At 35.6% G+C, this 14,179-nt stretch overlaps 1 protein-coding gene across 1 annotated transcript in view; it reads left to right on the top strand.

Annotated features, from left to right (window-relative positions):
- LOC137402779 (protocadherin Fat 1-like) overlaps positions 1-14,179 on the top strand; it is a 91,120-nt gene that overhangs the window by 61,383 nt on the left and 15,558 nt on the right. The window contains exons 48-61 of the mRNA XM_068089285.1: positions 166-341; positions 1,181-1,318; positions 2,153-2,332; positions 5,034-5,313; positions 5,598-5,627; positions 7,087-7,213; positions 7,766-7,928; positions 8,317-8,476; positions 9,041-9,274; positions 9,687-9,933; positions 10,852-11,006; positions 12,551-12,765; positions 12,875-13,012; positions 13,583-13,729. Coding sequence (XP_067945386.1) covers positions 166-341; positions 1,181-1,318; positions 2,153-2,332; positions 5,034-5,313; positions 5,598-5,627; positions 7,087-7,213; positions 7,766-7,928; positions 8,317-8,476; positions 9,041-9,274; positions 9,687-9,933; positions 10,852-11,006; positions 12,551-12,765; positions 12,875-13,012; positions 13,583-13,729 — 2,390 coding nt within the window. The remainder of the gene's footprint in view (positions 1-165; positions 342-1,180; positions 1,319-2,152; positions 2,333-5,033; positions 5,314-5,597; positions 5,628-7,086; positions 7,214-7,765; positions 7,929-8,316; positions 8,477-9,040; positions 9,275-9,686; positions 9,934-10,851; positions 11,007-12,550; positions 12,766-12,874; positions 13,013-13,582; positions 13,730-14,179) is intronic.

Here is a 14,179-nt window from a genome sequence, read left to right as displayed (position 1 = left end):
CATAGATGTACTAATAGATATGCTCATAGTTATACACATAGATGCTCTCACAGATGTACTTATAGATATACTTATAGATATACTCATAGATATACTCTTAAATATACTCTTAAATATACTCATAGATATACTCATAGATATGATCATAGATATACTTTTTTGCAGAACCTGAGAAAGAGTTCACAATAGTTGTGAAAGCACAGGACTCTGGAAAGATAACCCTGAATTCATCAGTTTCTGTTGATGTTACTGTGACCTCTCTACCCGTCCCTGTCTTTACAAGCAAACAAGTACAGATCTTTGTCAAGGAATCAGAAGAAATCGGTTCAGAGGTTACTAAGGTAATCATAGGCTGTATTTGCTAGTTTTACTAAAACAAAAGGAGATAAACCCTAATAAAAGTACTCAAAACAAATTATGCCGTCAACTACATTCAAGCCATAACTTACCTACTTACTTACCTACTTATCTACCTACTTACCTGCCTGCCTACCTACTTCCTTACCTACCTACCTGCAAGGTAGATAAACAAATTGCAAGCTAGATAGATTCACCATGAAATTCTGACCTTGACAGTAATGAAAAAATGATTATGGAACTGCCTAAATACCTCCGCATACGATTACTTTACGATTTAAAACATTTCTGTTATTCATCATCGATTGATGGTGTAGTACTGTAGTGGATAGTACTCTGGGCCACCAAGCAGCCGTCAATGGGTTGAGCCCTGCTATGGAATGTCAAGAAGGACATCTTGTCTCAAATTACATGTAACATCCAACGACATGTAAATAACAAATAACATATAACAACATAACGTATTGCCATATACGAAGTTGTACAAGTTATAGACTGATGTATAGATAGTCAGGCACACAGCTATTATTATAGTGACACTCATTAAGGAATCAGCTGTGGTGTTAGCACTCTGAACTACCAAGCAGCAGGGTCTGGGGTTCAAGCCCACTACGGGACGTCAAGAACGGGCTTAAATTGTTCTAGTACAAAGGAAGACGACTGTGACAGGTAACTTGAGACAGGCGACAGAAAACCACCTCAGTGCCCTCCCAAGAAAACCCATAAAATATATGATCTAAGTGATTGAAGACGATGGTGGGATGAGAGACCTGCTTACAGCAGATTATTCTTAACTAATAAGCTGTTGTTATTGGTCTTCTAGGTGACAGCCGAGTACAGGGGTGACAGTCAGCTCTCCTACAGGATCAAGTCTGGTAGTAGTGTTAGGACCAACAGACCAAGCTCATTTGTGGTAAACTCTGAGGGTCGTATTTTTACCCAGACATCTCTAGACAGCGAGGTGAGTAGTCTTTATTTGGATTAACTAGTATCTCATTTGTATCAAATGGTAAGTTGTTTATGCAAAGCTCTGGTGGAATCATAAAATAACAGGGTGCTAAAAAGTTGGCGGGCAAAAGGAGAGGTTCTTATTGCTTGAGCAATACAACTAGTATCATCAACAAGTCAATGGGGTGGTAACCAAAGTATTCAATATTGTTAAGTATTTGTATACATTGTTTTCATCGGTGTCATCACATAAGTGAATTGACTTACAGCCGATAGCTACTTTCTTATTTCAAATATTTTTAAAAATAAACATTGTCACTATGCTGCTGTTGTGTTTTGAACAGTACAAACTTGTTTCAACTATTCTTGACTAAGGGCTTCATTATAAACATAGACAACCATTAGCTGCTTTGAATCCTAACTTTGACCTTTTCCTACATTTAATTTTTTGTTTTATTTATATTTTATATTTAACATTATCCTCATTAAAAACAGTACAAACTTATTCCTTGCTTCAAAAATATTTTAATTTAATTGTTTTTGTTCTTTTAATTTTTTTATTTTAGGTTCATCTTTATGAAACGTTCTTATCAAATGAAATTTATGTTTCAATCTACATACACACTAAGTCAGAAGTCTTAGCTAAATGAACCGTCTTTTGTAAAGCCTCAAATGATTCGCCTCACTACAATCTGAACATTGGTGTATAAAAGCACCTGCATCGGCTGTCATAGTTTAACACAGTCCTAGGGAACATGGCTACCATGCGCTTAATCATGTGTCTTTGGTAGCCTGAGTTGAAATATCACATGAACGAGTGTATCATACGTAGAGTATTCTGTTGCAGAACCAGGACGTGCATGAACTACTTGTGGAGGCCTATACCCAGTCAGTACCAGAGCTGGTAGACAGCATGTTGGTAGTTATTTCTCTTATTGGCACCAATGACAATCCACCTAGGTTCACCTCTTCCGTATATACAGTGGGTGTGTCTGAAGACACCCCTATCGGGTCTAGCATCATCCAGGTGAGTTGACCTAAGGCTCTTCATTGCTTAATACCTGCAGGTTTTAGCACTTTCAGTTGCTAGTAGTACTTTTTATTAGATAAAGAACTAGCTGCATTGTCCCTTTAGTTAGTTTGTTAACTCCTTTGGCTAGTTGGCTTCTTTTGAAATACTTCATTAACACAGTAAAAGTTTTGAAGTAGCATTATTGGTTTATTTGCTATATAGATGTTTGTAGAGTTTAAACTTTTATAACTACCACCTAAAAACCACCTAAAAATGTACAAGTGTCACCTTGGCTTAGCTAAACTGATAACTTCTGTGTTTTTAAAACCTTCTGCACTGTCATGAAATTTTTAAATTTAATTAAAATTTTATAAATTTTAATTAAATTTAAAATTTTATAATCTTAAGTTAAAAGAAGGAAGTTGAAGAGGAATTTGCACAAAGGTTAAGTAGATTTTGTCAGAACTTATCAATATATTTCTATCAATTGTGATTGTTTTTGATGTTTGAGATGATCTGACTGCCAGGATGTTTCAAGATTAAAATTGATAAAACTTGATCGCGGTTAAAACCCTCAGATCAAGCAAAAGTGTGATTGCAATGTTTACAGTTGTAAAGAGACCAACATAACAAAGACCCGTAACACTGCAACTTGAACGCATTAGCCGATATCAACTAAGCTATAGTTGAGACATGACTAGTTTGACATGACAGCTGTCAACTAGACATGACATGTCTAGTTGATATCAACTAGTGATGTCATGTCTAGTTGATATCAACTAGTGATGTCATGTCTAGTTGATATCAACTAGTGATGACATGTCTAGTTGATATCAACTAGTGATGTCATGTCTAGTTGATATCAACTAGTGATGTCATGTCTAGTTGATATCAACTAGTGATGTCATGTCTAGTTGATATCAACTAGTGATGTCATGTCTAGTTGATATCAACTAGACATGACATGTCTAGTTGATATCAACTAGTGATGTCATTTTGGAAGTATTCTTTTTCTGAGGGTTTTAACTGCAATCAAGTTTTATTAATTGCAATCTTGAAACATCCTGGCAATCAGATCACCTCATGCAAAAAAACAGTTGCAAAACATAGAAAAATACCCATACTTTCAGATAAAATGTACTAAAATTTAGTATAAGTTTTCTCTTCAAGTGAAATTCAGGTGTGTTTTTCATAGGCACTTGTTCTTTTCCTTTTATTTTCTGATCCTTTGCTTTGTTGTCTCTATGATTATGCATGATAATAGGTGCACATCGACCACGGCAGGGTAAGTACTAGATAGTCATATAACCATAGTTGTGGCAGCTTATAGCTCTTCTACAATTGCTGCCAACTCTAGCAACATTCGATGTTGGAACAGCAATACAAGGGCTGCTGCCATATCTTCTCGCCATCCTAGCTTTACAACTGTCACTTTACCTACAATATTATTGTTAACCATTATTTTCTGCGGCTTTTGAAACACACTGCATAATATTTCTCTAAGCACTGCATCTATGAGTCTGCATTTATAAGTCTATGTATTTTAGTACGAATTATGTTGTTAACACTCCCCTTGCTCTCTGGACTGCCTGTTACGGCTACCACCACCAATGAACTCACGCCTTATCAGTCATGTCTCTACAGCTTTCATCTTTTCATTCCTCCACTGCATCTCTCACCATTGCCTTTTTTGAGTTTTGCTCAACTGATCAGAGAGAATGTTCGAGAAGCCATGTATGTTGTATTCGACCTGATGGTAGTGACAGGAGTATTTTATAGAAGTGTCAATGTTACTGTTGCGGCATTGGTGGGCTGTATCTTTTTTCATAAGTTTCAGAACAAATATGCATGCTATTAAGTTACTATAGGTTGACAAAGCAACTTTATGCTGATTCCATTAAACACATTTTTAAAAGTAGGAAATTGTGTCACATGTTTTTCTATAGCAAAAATTGCAGCTACTCTCAATGATCGATAGGCCATTTTAGCTTTCGATTGCCATCAGTTGACAAAGTGGCCTCTACTGGCTCATTTTAACACATTTTTTAAAAGTGGGAGGATGTGTCACTAGTGTTTTTATAGTCACTCTCAGTTATTTAGTAAGCTGAGTTGTTTGAGCTTTTGTTTACCATCAGTTGCTTAGGTAGCTTTATACTGGTTCCATTAAACACATTTTTTAACGGAAAGGCATGTAAAATCTTCGCTGATCATCCCTTTCAACAATTTTCTCACCAATTAAGGATAATTATATCTGAAGTTATGAGAGCAAGTACGGCCTTAGTCTCAGCCTCCTTGCGTGGAGATGCTGAAATAACTGCATTAAGGCTGTTCAAGACTTTTCAAGATGTCAAAATTTAAATGTAGGTTCCGCAGTTCACCGAAATCATCTAGGATAAAAATAACTATATTCACAAATGTCAAAGTTAAAAGTTAACCATTTGAATGTAGAGAAGAATTTAGCTCAGGTTTTGTTTTGGTATTTTTATTCGAGTTTCAGTAATAGATAGAGAATAATATCAATGGATATGCAAGTGTGTATACTGAAAAAATGAATTCATACGAAGGCCATCGCTCTGACCTACATCAGAGGGGCAGCACTCGTTAGCATACTGTTAGACTATCGGTGAGCTGTTGCAGAGCTATAGTCTCAGTGTCACTGCTAACAATTGCTACCTTAGCATGGAATGATATTCAAGCATTTGTAGTACTTATTTAGGTGTCAGCATTCGATGTTGATCAGGATCACAGTACGAAGATCGTTTACTCCTTTGCCCCCAGATCAAGTTCATATGAGAACTTGTTCATGATCCAAGAGCATCATGGCTGGATCTCGTCGCTTGTTCCCTTAGACCGAGAGACACAAGCCAAGTACGAGTTTTATGTTCAGGCTAGTGATGAGGATGACAGAGGAATTCTTTACTCCGAGGCTAAAGTGGTAGTCAATCTTTTGGATGTTAATGACTGTCCACCAAGGTTCCCTACTTACAGAATCCAAGGTTAGTTTTAGAAGACTGCGTCATTTTTTGACTGTTCAGTCTTGACACTGATGTGTTGCCATTTTTTGGTTAGATTAATTTTGTGCTGACCTTTAGTTTAGCCGTGAATTGCGTGATTTTTATGCATGGTCATGAGTGGCTAGTCTGAACCCTGCCTGCTTTAAGATGCTGTGCTAGTAGGATGCTAGTATAGCCAGGCAGTTTCTACTGTCCGTACCCTCCATGTTATAATTGTCAAGAATATTCATGTATATCTCACAGTGTGTTTGTTTTGTCTTAAACAGAAGGCGTTAGGTACTGGAATCATACTGCAGGTAATTTATATCGCTATGTTTGTACATGTTATGTCTACCTTCGCTGATCATCTGCAATAACTCTTAGGACATACTGATTGAAATGAAGATGATTGAGGGTGTGGTCTAACTGGGTGGCAAACAAATGGGTGTGGTCTAACTGGGTGGCAAACAGATGCTCTAGCTTGTTGAAAAGTTATCACTGCTCTACAGTCTTACACTGATAAAGCATGACTGAAATAAATTACAACTGGTAGCTATAAGATCTGAATAAAAATGGAAACATTTTTGTGCATGGTAGAGGGAGGGACAAAATTAACTACAGTAGAATGGGTGATCTCTTCCGCTCACCTAACGCTCTGACCTGCTGACCTTTGTCACTGACATGACTGAGAAAGAGTTGCTCCAAATGATTTGAGAAGCGCTGATTATGTAATCTTCAGCTAGACTGCAATCAGGAGTTGTTTGACTGCATGAATTCTGAAAGCTCTATACGATCATTAATATTATGACCTTCTGACCTTTTTTAAATTATTATTGATTAACTTGCTTATTCATCAGTTAAGGAAAGATGTTTTTTACTTGTTTCATTCTCCTAGTTGGGTGCTATTCTGTTAGCTTTCAACTCCCATTTAGTGGTGCCAACATGGTTCTAGGTATAATTTTGCTCGCGATGTTGTCTGCGTCTTTGTATTCAGTCTTTTCATGGTTGACTCCATGCTTTTCTATCGATGTGAGCATTTTTCTTTCAAGTTAAAAAATGTAGTAGCCATTAGCTAACAGTTTTAAGAGCTCACGTTGGCTCTTGCTTGTTGGCATTCAATCGCTAGCCAGAGTGGCGTGAAGAGTGGCAGGCAGCATCTAGTAAAAATCTACTAATATGACAATGCCTTAATCACGTTTGCTGACTAAATACCTATCTGGCATGTGTGCTCTGTGTTTGCATGAAGTGCCTGCTGTGATATGCATCTCTAGTTAGCTGAGAATATTTGCTTGCCACTGCATGCTCCCGTCGTAGTGTAGCACCTTGAGCGAGTCAACTTTCTCGTGATTTCTGGTGATATAGCTTGTCATCTATATTAAAATAGCGATTTTGCATTATTTAAATATATTAGATTGGACTTCACTCCAGCATGCGACTGTTCACAACATTGGATAAGTTTTTTTTGCTGTAGAAATTTTCTCATGAGATACCACCTGATCAAAGAGCTCAAATCATTATCATGTTTTTTGTCGATTGATCCAATATGTCAACGCACATCCACAAGGCCTGACTTGCTTTTATCGGCAATGCCCGGTGAAATGAAGTCAAGATGAAATCAAAGTCAAAACTAAAAACTAATCAATTTTTTTTTAATTTTCATTTCGGATAACATTTGTAAAAACCATGAACATTTGAACTCTCAAATTTTTTAACGTTTAAAACTAAAATCATGTGATTCAATGTTTTGATATAATAATCTTTTACCGGTTTATACAGCCGCAGTCAATGAAGATGCACCACTTGGAACTATAGTGGTCACTGTGAGAGCGGTAGATGATGACCTTCCGGAACATTCCACCAACATGTATTACATATCAAAAGGCAATGAACGAGGACACTTTAGGTATGCTCCTATATGAGATAGGGTCTTTGCAATTGCCTTTGACAAATCTGGTGAAAGAGCCGTAATTTGCTATTTATAGAATGGTTTTGATTGGGTTATTGTAAGGATCCACCATTGATTTATAGCACTGTCTGCACTCTGTTTTGATGGCTTCAACTGTTTTCATTAGATTGTAATAATAACGTGTAATAAAAATTCTCTATTCCGTAACACCAACATACTACATCCCCCACTGTATGTTTCAGTTTATGAACTTTGTATGACTACAACCTACAATAGTTATTCACTACCCTGACTCCTCCACAATACTATTAGATTACCTACTTTTAAAACACGTTTGTTCCAATCACTCAATATTTCCTAATTTTCATTTTCTCACATTTGTTTTAGTATGTAACGAAAAACATCATTCTGTTAATGATTACTTATGTCAATAATAAGTTATATGTACATAACATGTGACCAATTTTATCATGGTTACATAATACCTATATGATTATATTCTGTTGAGAACCCTTTTAGTCGATAGTATTATCACCTTTTCATTTGCAGAATAAAACAATCAGGGGAAATCTATGTAAGCAAGTTACTAGATAGAGAGAAGCTCAGTGAGCATCATCTGGAAATATCAGCGACCGACGGCGCCTTTGTTACCACCATATTTGTGCAAATCGCCATCTTGGATGCCAATGATAATGCACCCATCTGTGACAGAGTGAGTATAGTATTGCCCACTCCTGTCTGCGTGTCTGTGTGTCTGTGTGCCAGAGACACAACATACACTCTTGTCTGTGTCTCTCCTGAGTCTATCTAAAAGGTTTATATGAACAGATTCTCAAACAGATTTTTGACTAACTTCACACCAAAAGATAAGGGGAGACAAATCCAAATTAAATTTTAGCAAGAGTCAGGTATTTAAAAAGGATTTGCTTCATAAAACTTACAAAAATATTTTTGTTCGACTTTTCTTAAAAAGTGCAAATAATTATTTGCTTTGCATTAGAAAACTAGTAAACATATGAGTAACTCAATTGAGAAATCAGTTCTAGCTGTTCCTACATCTTCATGTCATGAGTGGTTTAAACTGATACCATTATTTATAGCCAATCTACACCAAAGTTTTGGCAGAAGATGTTGATGTTGGTACAAGAGTTCTGGCAATGAAGGCAGAAGACAAAGACGAACCAGGCAATTCCAATTCTCGGATCACGTTCAGTCTGGATGGTGAAGGAGCTGATGACTTTGCCATTGATTCTATTAGAGGTATGTCTATTCATAGACATAAAAATTTAAACAATGAGCATATCTAAAACCTGAAGTCTTGGTTTGCTTTTATGGATAATGCAAGGTGAAATTCATAGGTTTCAGCTGACACATCATTCAGCAACATCAAAGTTTGGTTTCATTTAAACCAGAGGAGTTTGTTACATGATTGGTGGTTAACTGTGGTTAACTGTTAACTGCTGGTTAACCTCTCACATTGGCATCATTGATGCTTATAAAATCTAAAGATTGAAAACAGCCTTTTTTCGCTGTTTGTCATTATTAAAACCTATTCTTATTACAACATTTGAATAGATGCATACAATGGCCTTGTGGCACTCTTATGTTATAGAGGAGTTGTATTCTCTTTGTTCAGATTTGAACCTGACCTAAGCAAGAGTTGTACTCTCTTCATTCAGAATTGAACCTGACTTGAGCACCATTATCTTTCTGTTATAGCCCTCGCACTTTTCAGATTTTTTGCATCAATTGGTGTCAACCAAACTTGCTACATGTCCAACTACAAAAAACTAATATACAGTGTTTTATTTAAATCACTACCAGGAGACATAAGAGTGCACAAGAGGCTGGATAGGGAGAGGATATCTAGGTACCGTATAACTGGCAAGGCAGCTGATGGCCAAGGGCTATTTTGTGTCAGTGACATTGTCTTTGAGCTGACGGATGTGAATGACAACAATCCAGTGTTTGACCAGTCTATATATACATACACGCTGCCAGAAGATTCCGTAAACAATACCCTTCTCCTCAGAGTGACAGCTACTGACAAAGATACAGGTTAGCAGCCTTGGTAGATGAGTTATTGCTAGAGGGTTTAAATAGCGATTCAAATCCTTTTGAAGTTTGACTCATGAAGCATAGGAAGACTCGCTATTATGAAAAATTTTAAACAAGGCCTATTTGAGTCGATACAGTAGATTAAATATCTGCAAGTCTTTGCTAGACTGTATTCTCTTAGACCCAAGGCTACTTTTAAACCATTCTATAGACGACTATCGTCCTTTGCTAAATTGTTTTTCTTGAATCCAAGGATACCTTTACACTAGTTAATAGATGATTACCATTTTTTGCTAGACTGTAGTCTTTTAGACCCAAAGCTACTTTTAAATTATCCCATAGATGGCTACTGTTCATTGCTAGATTGTATTTCTTAGACCCAAGGCTCAACCAAGAACTCAATTTATTGCAGGTTTAAATCGGAAAGTCAGGTACAGCATGCACTCTGGTGACACGGATATGTTTGCTATTGACCCAAGCAATGGAATTGTGCGGCTTATTAAACCAATTCGAGAAGACAAGGGTGCACAGGCTATTGGCTCTAGTTACTCTGTAGTCATAGCTGCTACTGATGGTGCTGTGTCAGCCAGGACTGGTACAGCCCAACTGAGGGTTCATATCAGCGATGTCAATGATCCACCCGTCTTCCAAAGCTCACTGTGAGTTTCTTGATCTTTTTCTAATTGTGAAATACTGGTTATAAAATCCCTCAAGCAAATAATCTGTTTTGGTGTAGAGAAAATTCAGGCTTCATTTCATAGAAATTATTATATCAATGCTCGCATATCTACTCATATACTGTAGGTAAATGGTCTTGTGGTTTTCAAATCATTGATTTGATTTCTTAGTGATATGTATTTACCTACATATACGTATATATGCTCATGTGCATATATATGTACATGTACATATACATGTACATATATATGTACATGTACATATATATGTACACATATACATGGTATATGTTCATGCACATATATATGTACATGTATATATACATGTATGTACATGCGCATATGTACATATATATGTAATTGTATATTTACGTGTAGCCTTTATGTACATATGTATATGTATATATGTATATGTACGTATACATGTGCATTGCATATACATGTATATGTGTATGTAAAGGTACATATATATATAAATATATATATAAATATATACATAAAAAAAATATATATATATATATATATAAAATTGAGTAAAAATGAAAGTTAAAGTTAAGTTTAAAACAACTTTATTACTAATAGTTTCATATTGCCATGCAATAATCATCATCATATATATATATATATATATGTACATATAAATATACTTGTATGTGTATGTATATATGTACATGTATTGTACAATATATTTTATATGTCATGTACATGTAGATATACATACATATCAATTTAAGTCAATCAAATTGAAGGCTGAAAGTATGTGTCATGTGACCTTGCCAAAGTCAGCAAACCAAAGCATGTCAATTGAGCTTGCATGTATGCAGTTTTAGCAAGCCAACTAACATAAATATATCACAGCTAGACTTGACTCTGACATAAATATGAGCTGCTATATTGCAGGTACAACAAATCAGCGATTGAGACAACGGTGCCTGGCACAGAGCTCTTGCAAGTGAGAGCTGAGTCTTCTGATCAGGGATTGAACAACGTGATCTCCTATCGCATCAGCAATGGGGGAGCCAATGATAGACTTTTCTCTATTGACCCTGACACGGGTTAGTTTAAATCTTAAATGTCAGATACTTGGTGCACATCTGCCTCACTAGTTTATATAGAGACGGATGAAAACTTTAGCTACTATCTGCTAGTGTTTGTTTTCACATGTCTCAACTCTCTATGATACAGTTTCATCTCAACTTACACTCACCTCAACATATGAATATACAATACCTCAACATATGAACATGTAATACCTCAACATATGAATATACAATACCTCAACATATGAATATACAATACCTCAACATATTAATATACAATACCTCAACATACGAATATACAATACCTCAACATATTAATATACAGTACCTCAACACATTAATATACAATACCTCAACATATGAATATACAATACCTCAACATATTAATATACAATACCTCAACATATTAATATAAAATACCTCAACATATGAATATACAATACCTCAACATATGATTATACAATACCTCAACATATTAATATACAATACCTCAACATATTAATATACAATACCTCAACATATGAATATACAATACCTCAACATATGAGTATACAATACCTCAACATATTAATATACAGTACCTCAACATATTAATATAAAATACCTCAACATATGAATATACAATACCTCAACATATGATTATACAATACCTCAACATATTAATATACAATACCTCAACATATTAATATACAATACCTCAACATATGAATATACAATACCTTAACATATGAGTATACAATACCTCAACATATTAATATACAGTACCTCAACATATTAATATACAATACCTCAACATATGAATATACAATACCTCAACATATGAGTATACAATACCTCAACATATTCGTATACAATACCTCAACATATTAATATACAATACCTCAACATATGAATATGCAATATATCAACATATGAATATACAATATATAACTTGACGGAATATTAGTCTTTATCCTCAAAGTAATTTTCATAATGACATGTTTTAAGTTTCTCTCATCGTCGCGGTTCTGTAAGTAGAAGTGAAGAGGCTGGTGAAAATTAAAAGTTAAATATAACAAATAAAAAAATGCATATAAAGTAAGTTAATTTGAACTTTTAAGTTTATCTAGTCTGAACAAAAGTAAATTATGCCAAATATTAAAATCACTGCTTCTATCATTAACAAACCTGCACCTCTCTTCAGATGTCTCGTAGGTGAAGTAACGTTAAAAAGGATTTTTTTATGGATTATTATTTCATTAATTAGTTTTTTCATTTGACTAAGCTTTTTACATTTAGTTTTTTACAAAGTTCAGTACATTTTGGTGCTAAGTGAAGCTACCTAAAATATTTTTATCGTCATGGCGATCTTGTTGACACAGTGTGATCTTATGAAAGTTTTTACACTGAAACGTGACGATTTTAACATATGAAGCGAAATGAACTAACTTTGTATGTCATTGTTTGGCTGTGAATCAGCTGTTGTAATGATTAATAAGTGATAAAAGTCGCTGCAAACATGTTGTTGTAGACACTTTTTTAATTTGTCTGCTTTTACTAATCGTCTTCTCTTGTCACAGGTATGCTTTCCACCAATGGTAGCTTTGACTATGAGATTGTAAAAGAATATGTGCTAAACATAGAAGCGAAGGACAAAGGAGAGCCCCCATTAAGTGACATGTGCATGGTCACTGTTTATATCACCGATGCTAATGATAACAAGCCTACATTCTCTCAAACTATCTACACGGCTAACGTCGGGGAGGATGCCGAGATTGGAGATCATGTAATTCAGGTATTTTGCACCCTTCATACTCTTCAGAATCATGTGAGTTTAGAATGTCTCATTTCCATGCTACTTCTGCCTTACTACACTGATCGCTTTTTCACCTATTTATGAACAGGTTGAAGCGCAAGATTTAGACTCAGGTCCTAATGCTGAGATCTCCTATTCAATAGTGTCAGGAGACGCTCTTGACCAGTTTTTCATCGACACTGAAAAAGGCTATATCAGTGTAGCAGCACCTCTTGACAGGGAAGCTGTAAGTATACTAGTAATCACTACTAATAAAACTAGCAATAAAATTACACATTTAGACTGGCACCTAGCCAAGAAGAGCTGCTGACTTAAGTAATGCTCATGATGACTTATGCTCTCCCGACTCATCTCGAGCTTCCATTTGACAATGGTGATTGTAAAGGTAATATTCAAAAACAAAATGACTCACAATCAAGAGTGTTCATAGAGTGACAGTGTGATACTAGAACACTAGATATTAATTTTCTACAGGTTTGCTAAGCGCTAATAATTTGTAAAAAAAGAAAGAACAAGTATTAATTTGGTTTTTCTTTTTTCATAGAACTTTTCCCAGATATTTTTATTGTATCAAGCTGTGGCTGATCTAGGCACCAAAATACGGTAATTTGGGTGCCTAGTTATACCTGGTATACACTTTACATGACGTGTAATGTGTATACCAGGTGAGAGATATGTTTCATTACAATAAAATTAAATTATAACTTGTTTGCATGGAAAGTTAAAAAGGCTGTACTGCAATGACTTATGGGATAGTAGAAACAGCAGTGTTATAGCTGTTGCACTTTTATTACAGATCGCTAGATATAATATAACTGTGGAGGCAAAAGATAATGGTCAGCCAACAGCCCAAACCTCCCAGGCTATCATCCTCATCTTTATTGGTGACATAAATGACAACCGTCCAACGTTCTCTCAGCTTAATTATACTGGAGAAGTACAGGTAAAGAGGGTGTAGTACAGTAACTAATTGCTTAACAATGTTTGGAAGCTGGTATTTATGTGGTGATTGGATATAATGTCTGGTTCTATGCTCTAATTACACATGGTGAGCAAACAGATTAAGTGGGTTGACATGGTGAGACAGGTCAGGCGTTTTAACATGGTAAGACAAGTTAAGTGGTTTGACATGGCGGGACAGATTAGATGGTTTAACCTTGTGGAACAGGTTAAGTAGATTGGCATGGTGGGTTAGGTGAAGTGGCTTGACATGGTGGGACAGGTTACGTGGGTTGAAATGGTAGAACGGGTTAGAAGGGTTTTCATGGTGTCCTCATTCTATGTCTTAAAACATGGAACATCATCATGCTGCCCTGCTTTAGATTCTTATTAGTGTCTGTGTGGTTTGTTTGGTTGCAATTTCTTTTATTTTTTGCTGTTTATTGGCTGCTTT

The sequence above is a fragment of the Watersipora subatra genome, chromosome 8 (genome assembly GCF_963576615.1).
Source record: "Watersipora subatra chromosome 8, tzWatSuba1.1, whole genome shotgun sequence".
Lineage (NCBI taxonomy): Eukaryota > Metazoa > Bryozoa > Gymnolaemata > Cheilostomatida > Watersiporidae > Watersipora > Watersipora subatra.
Note: the sequence above shows the minus strand (reverse complement) of the source record. Positions and strands in the feature narration are given on the sequence as shown.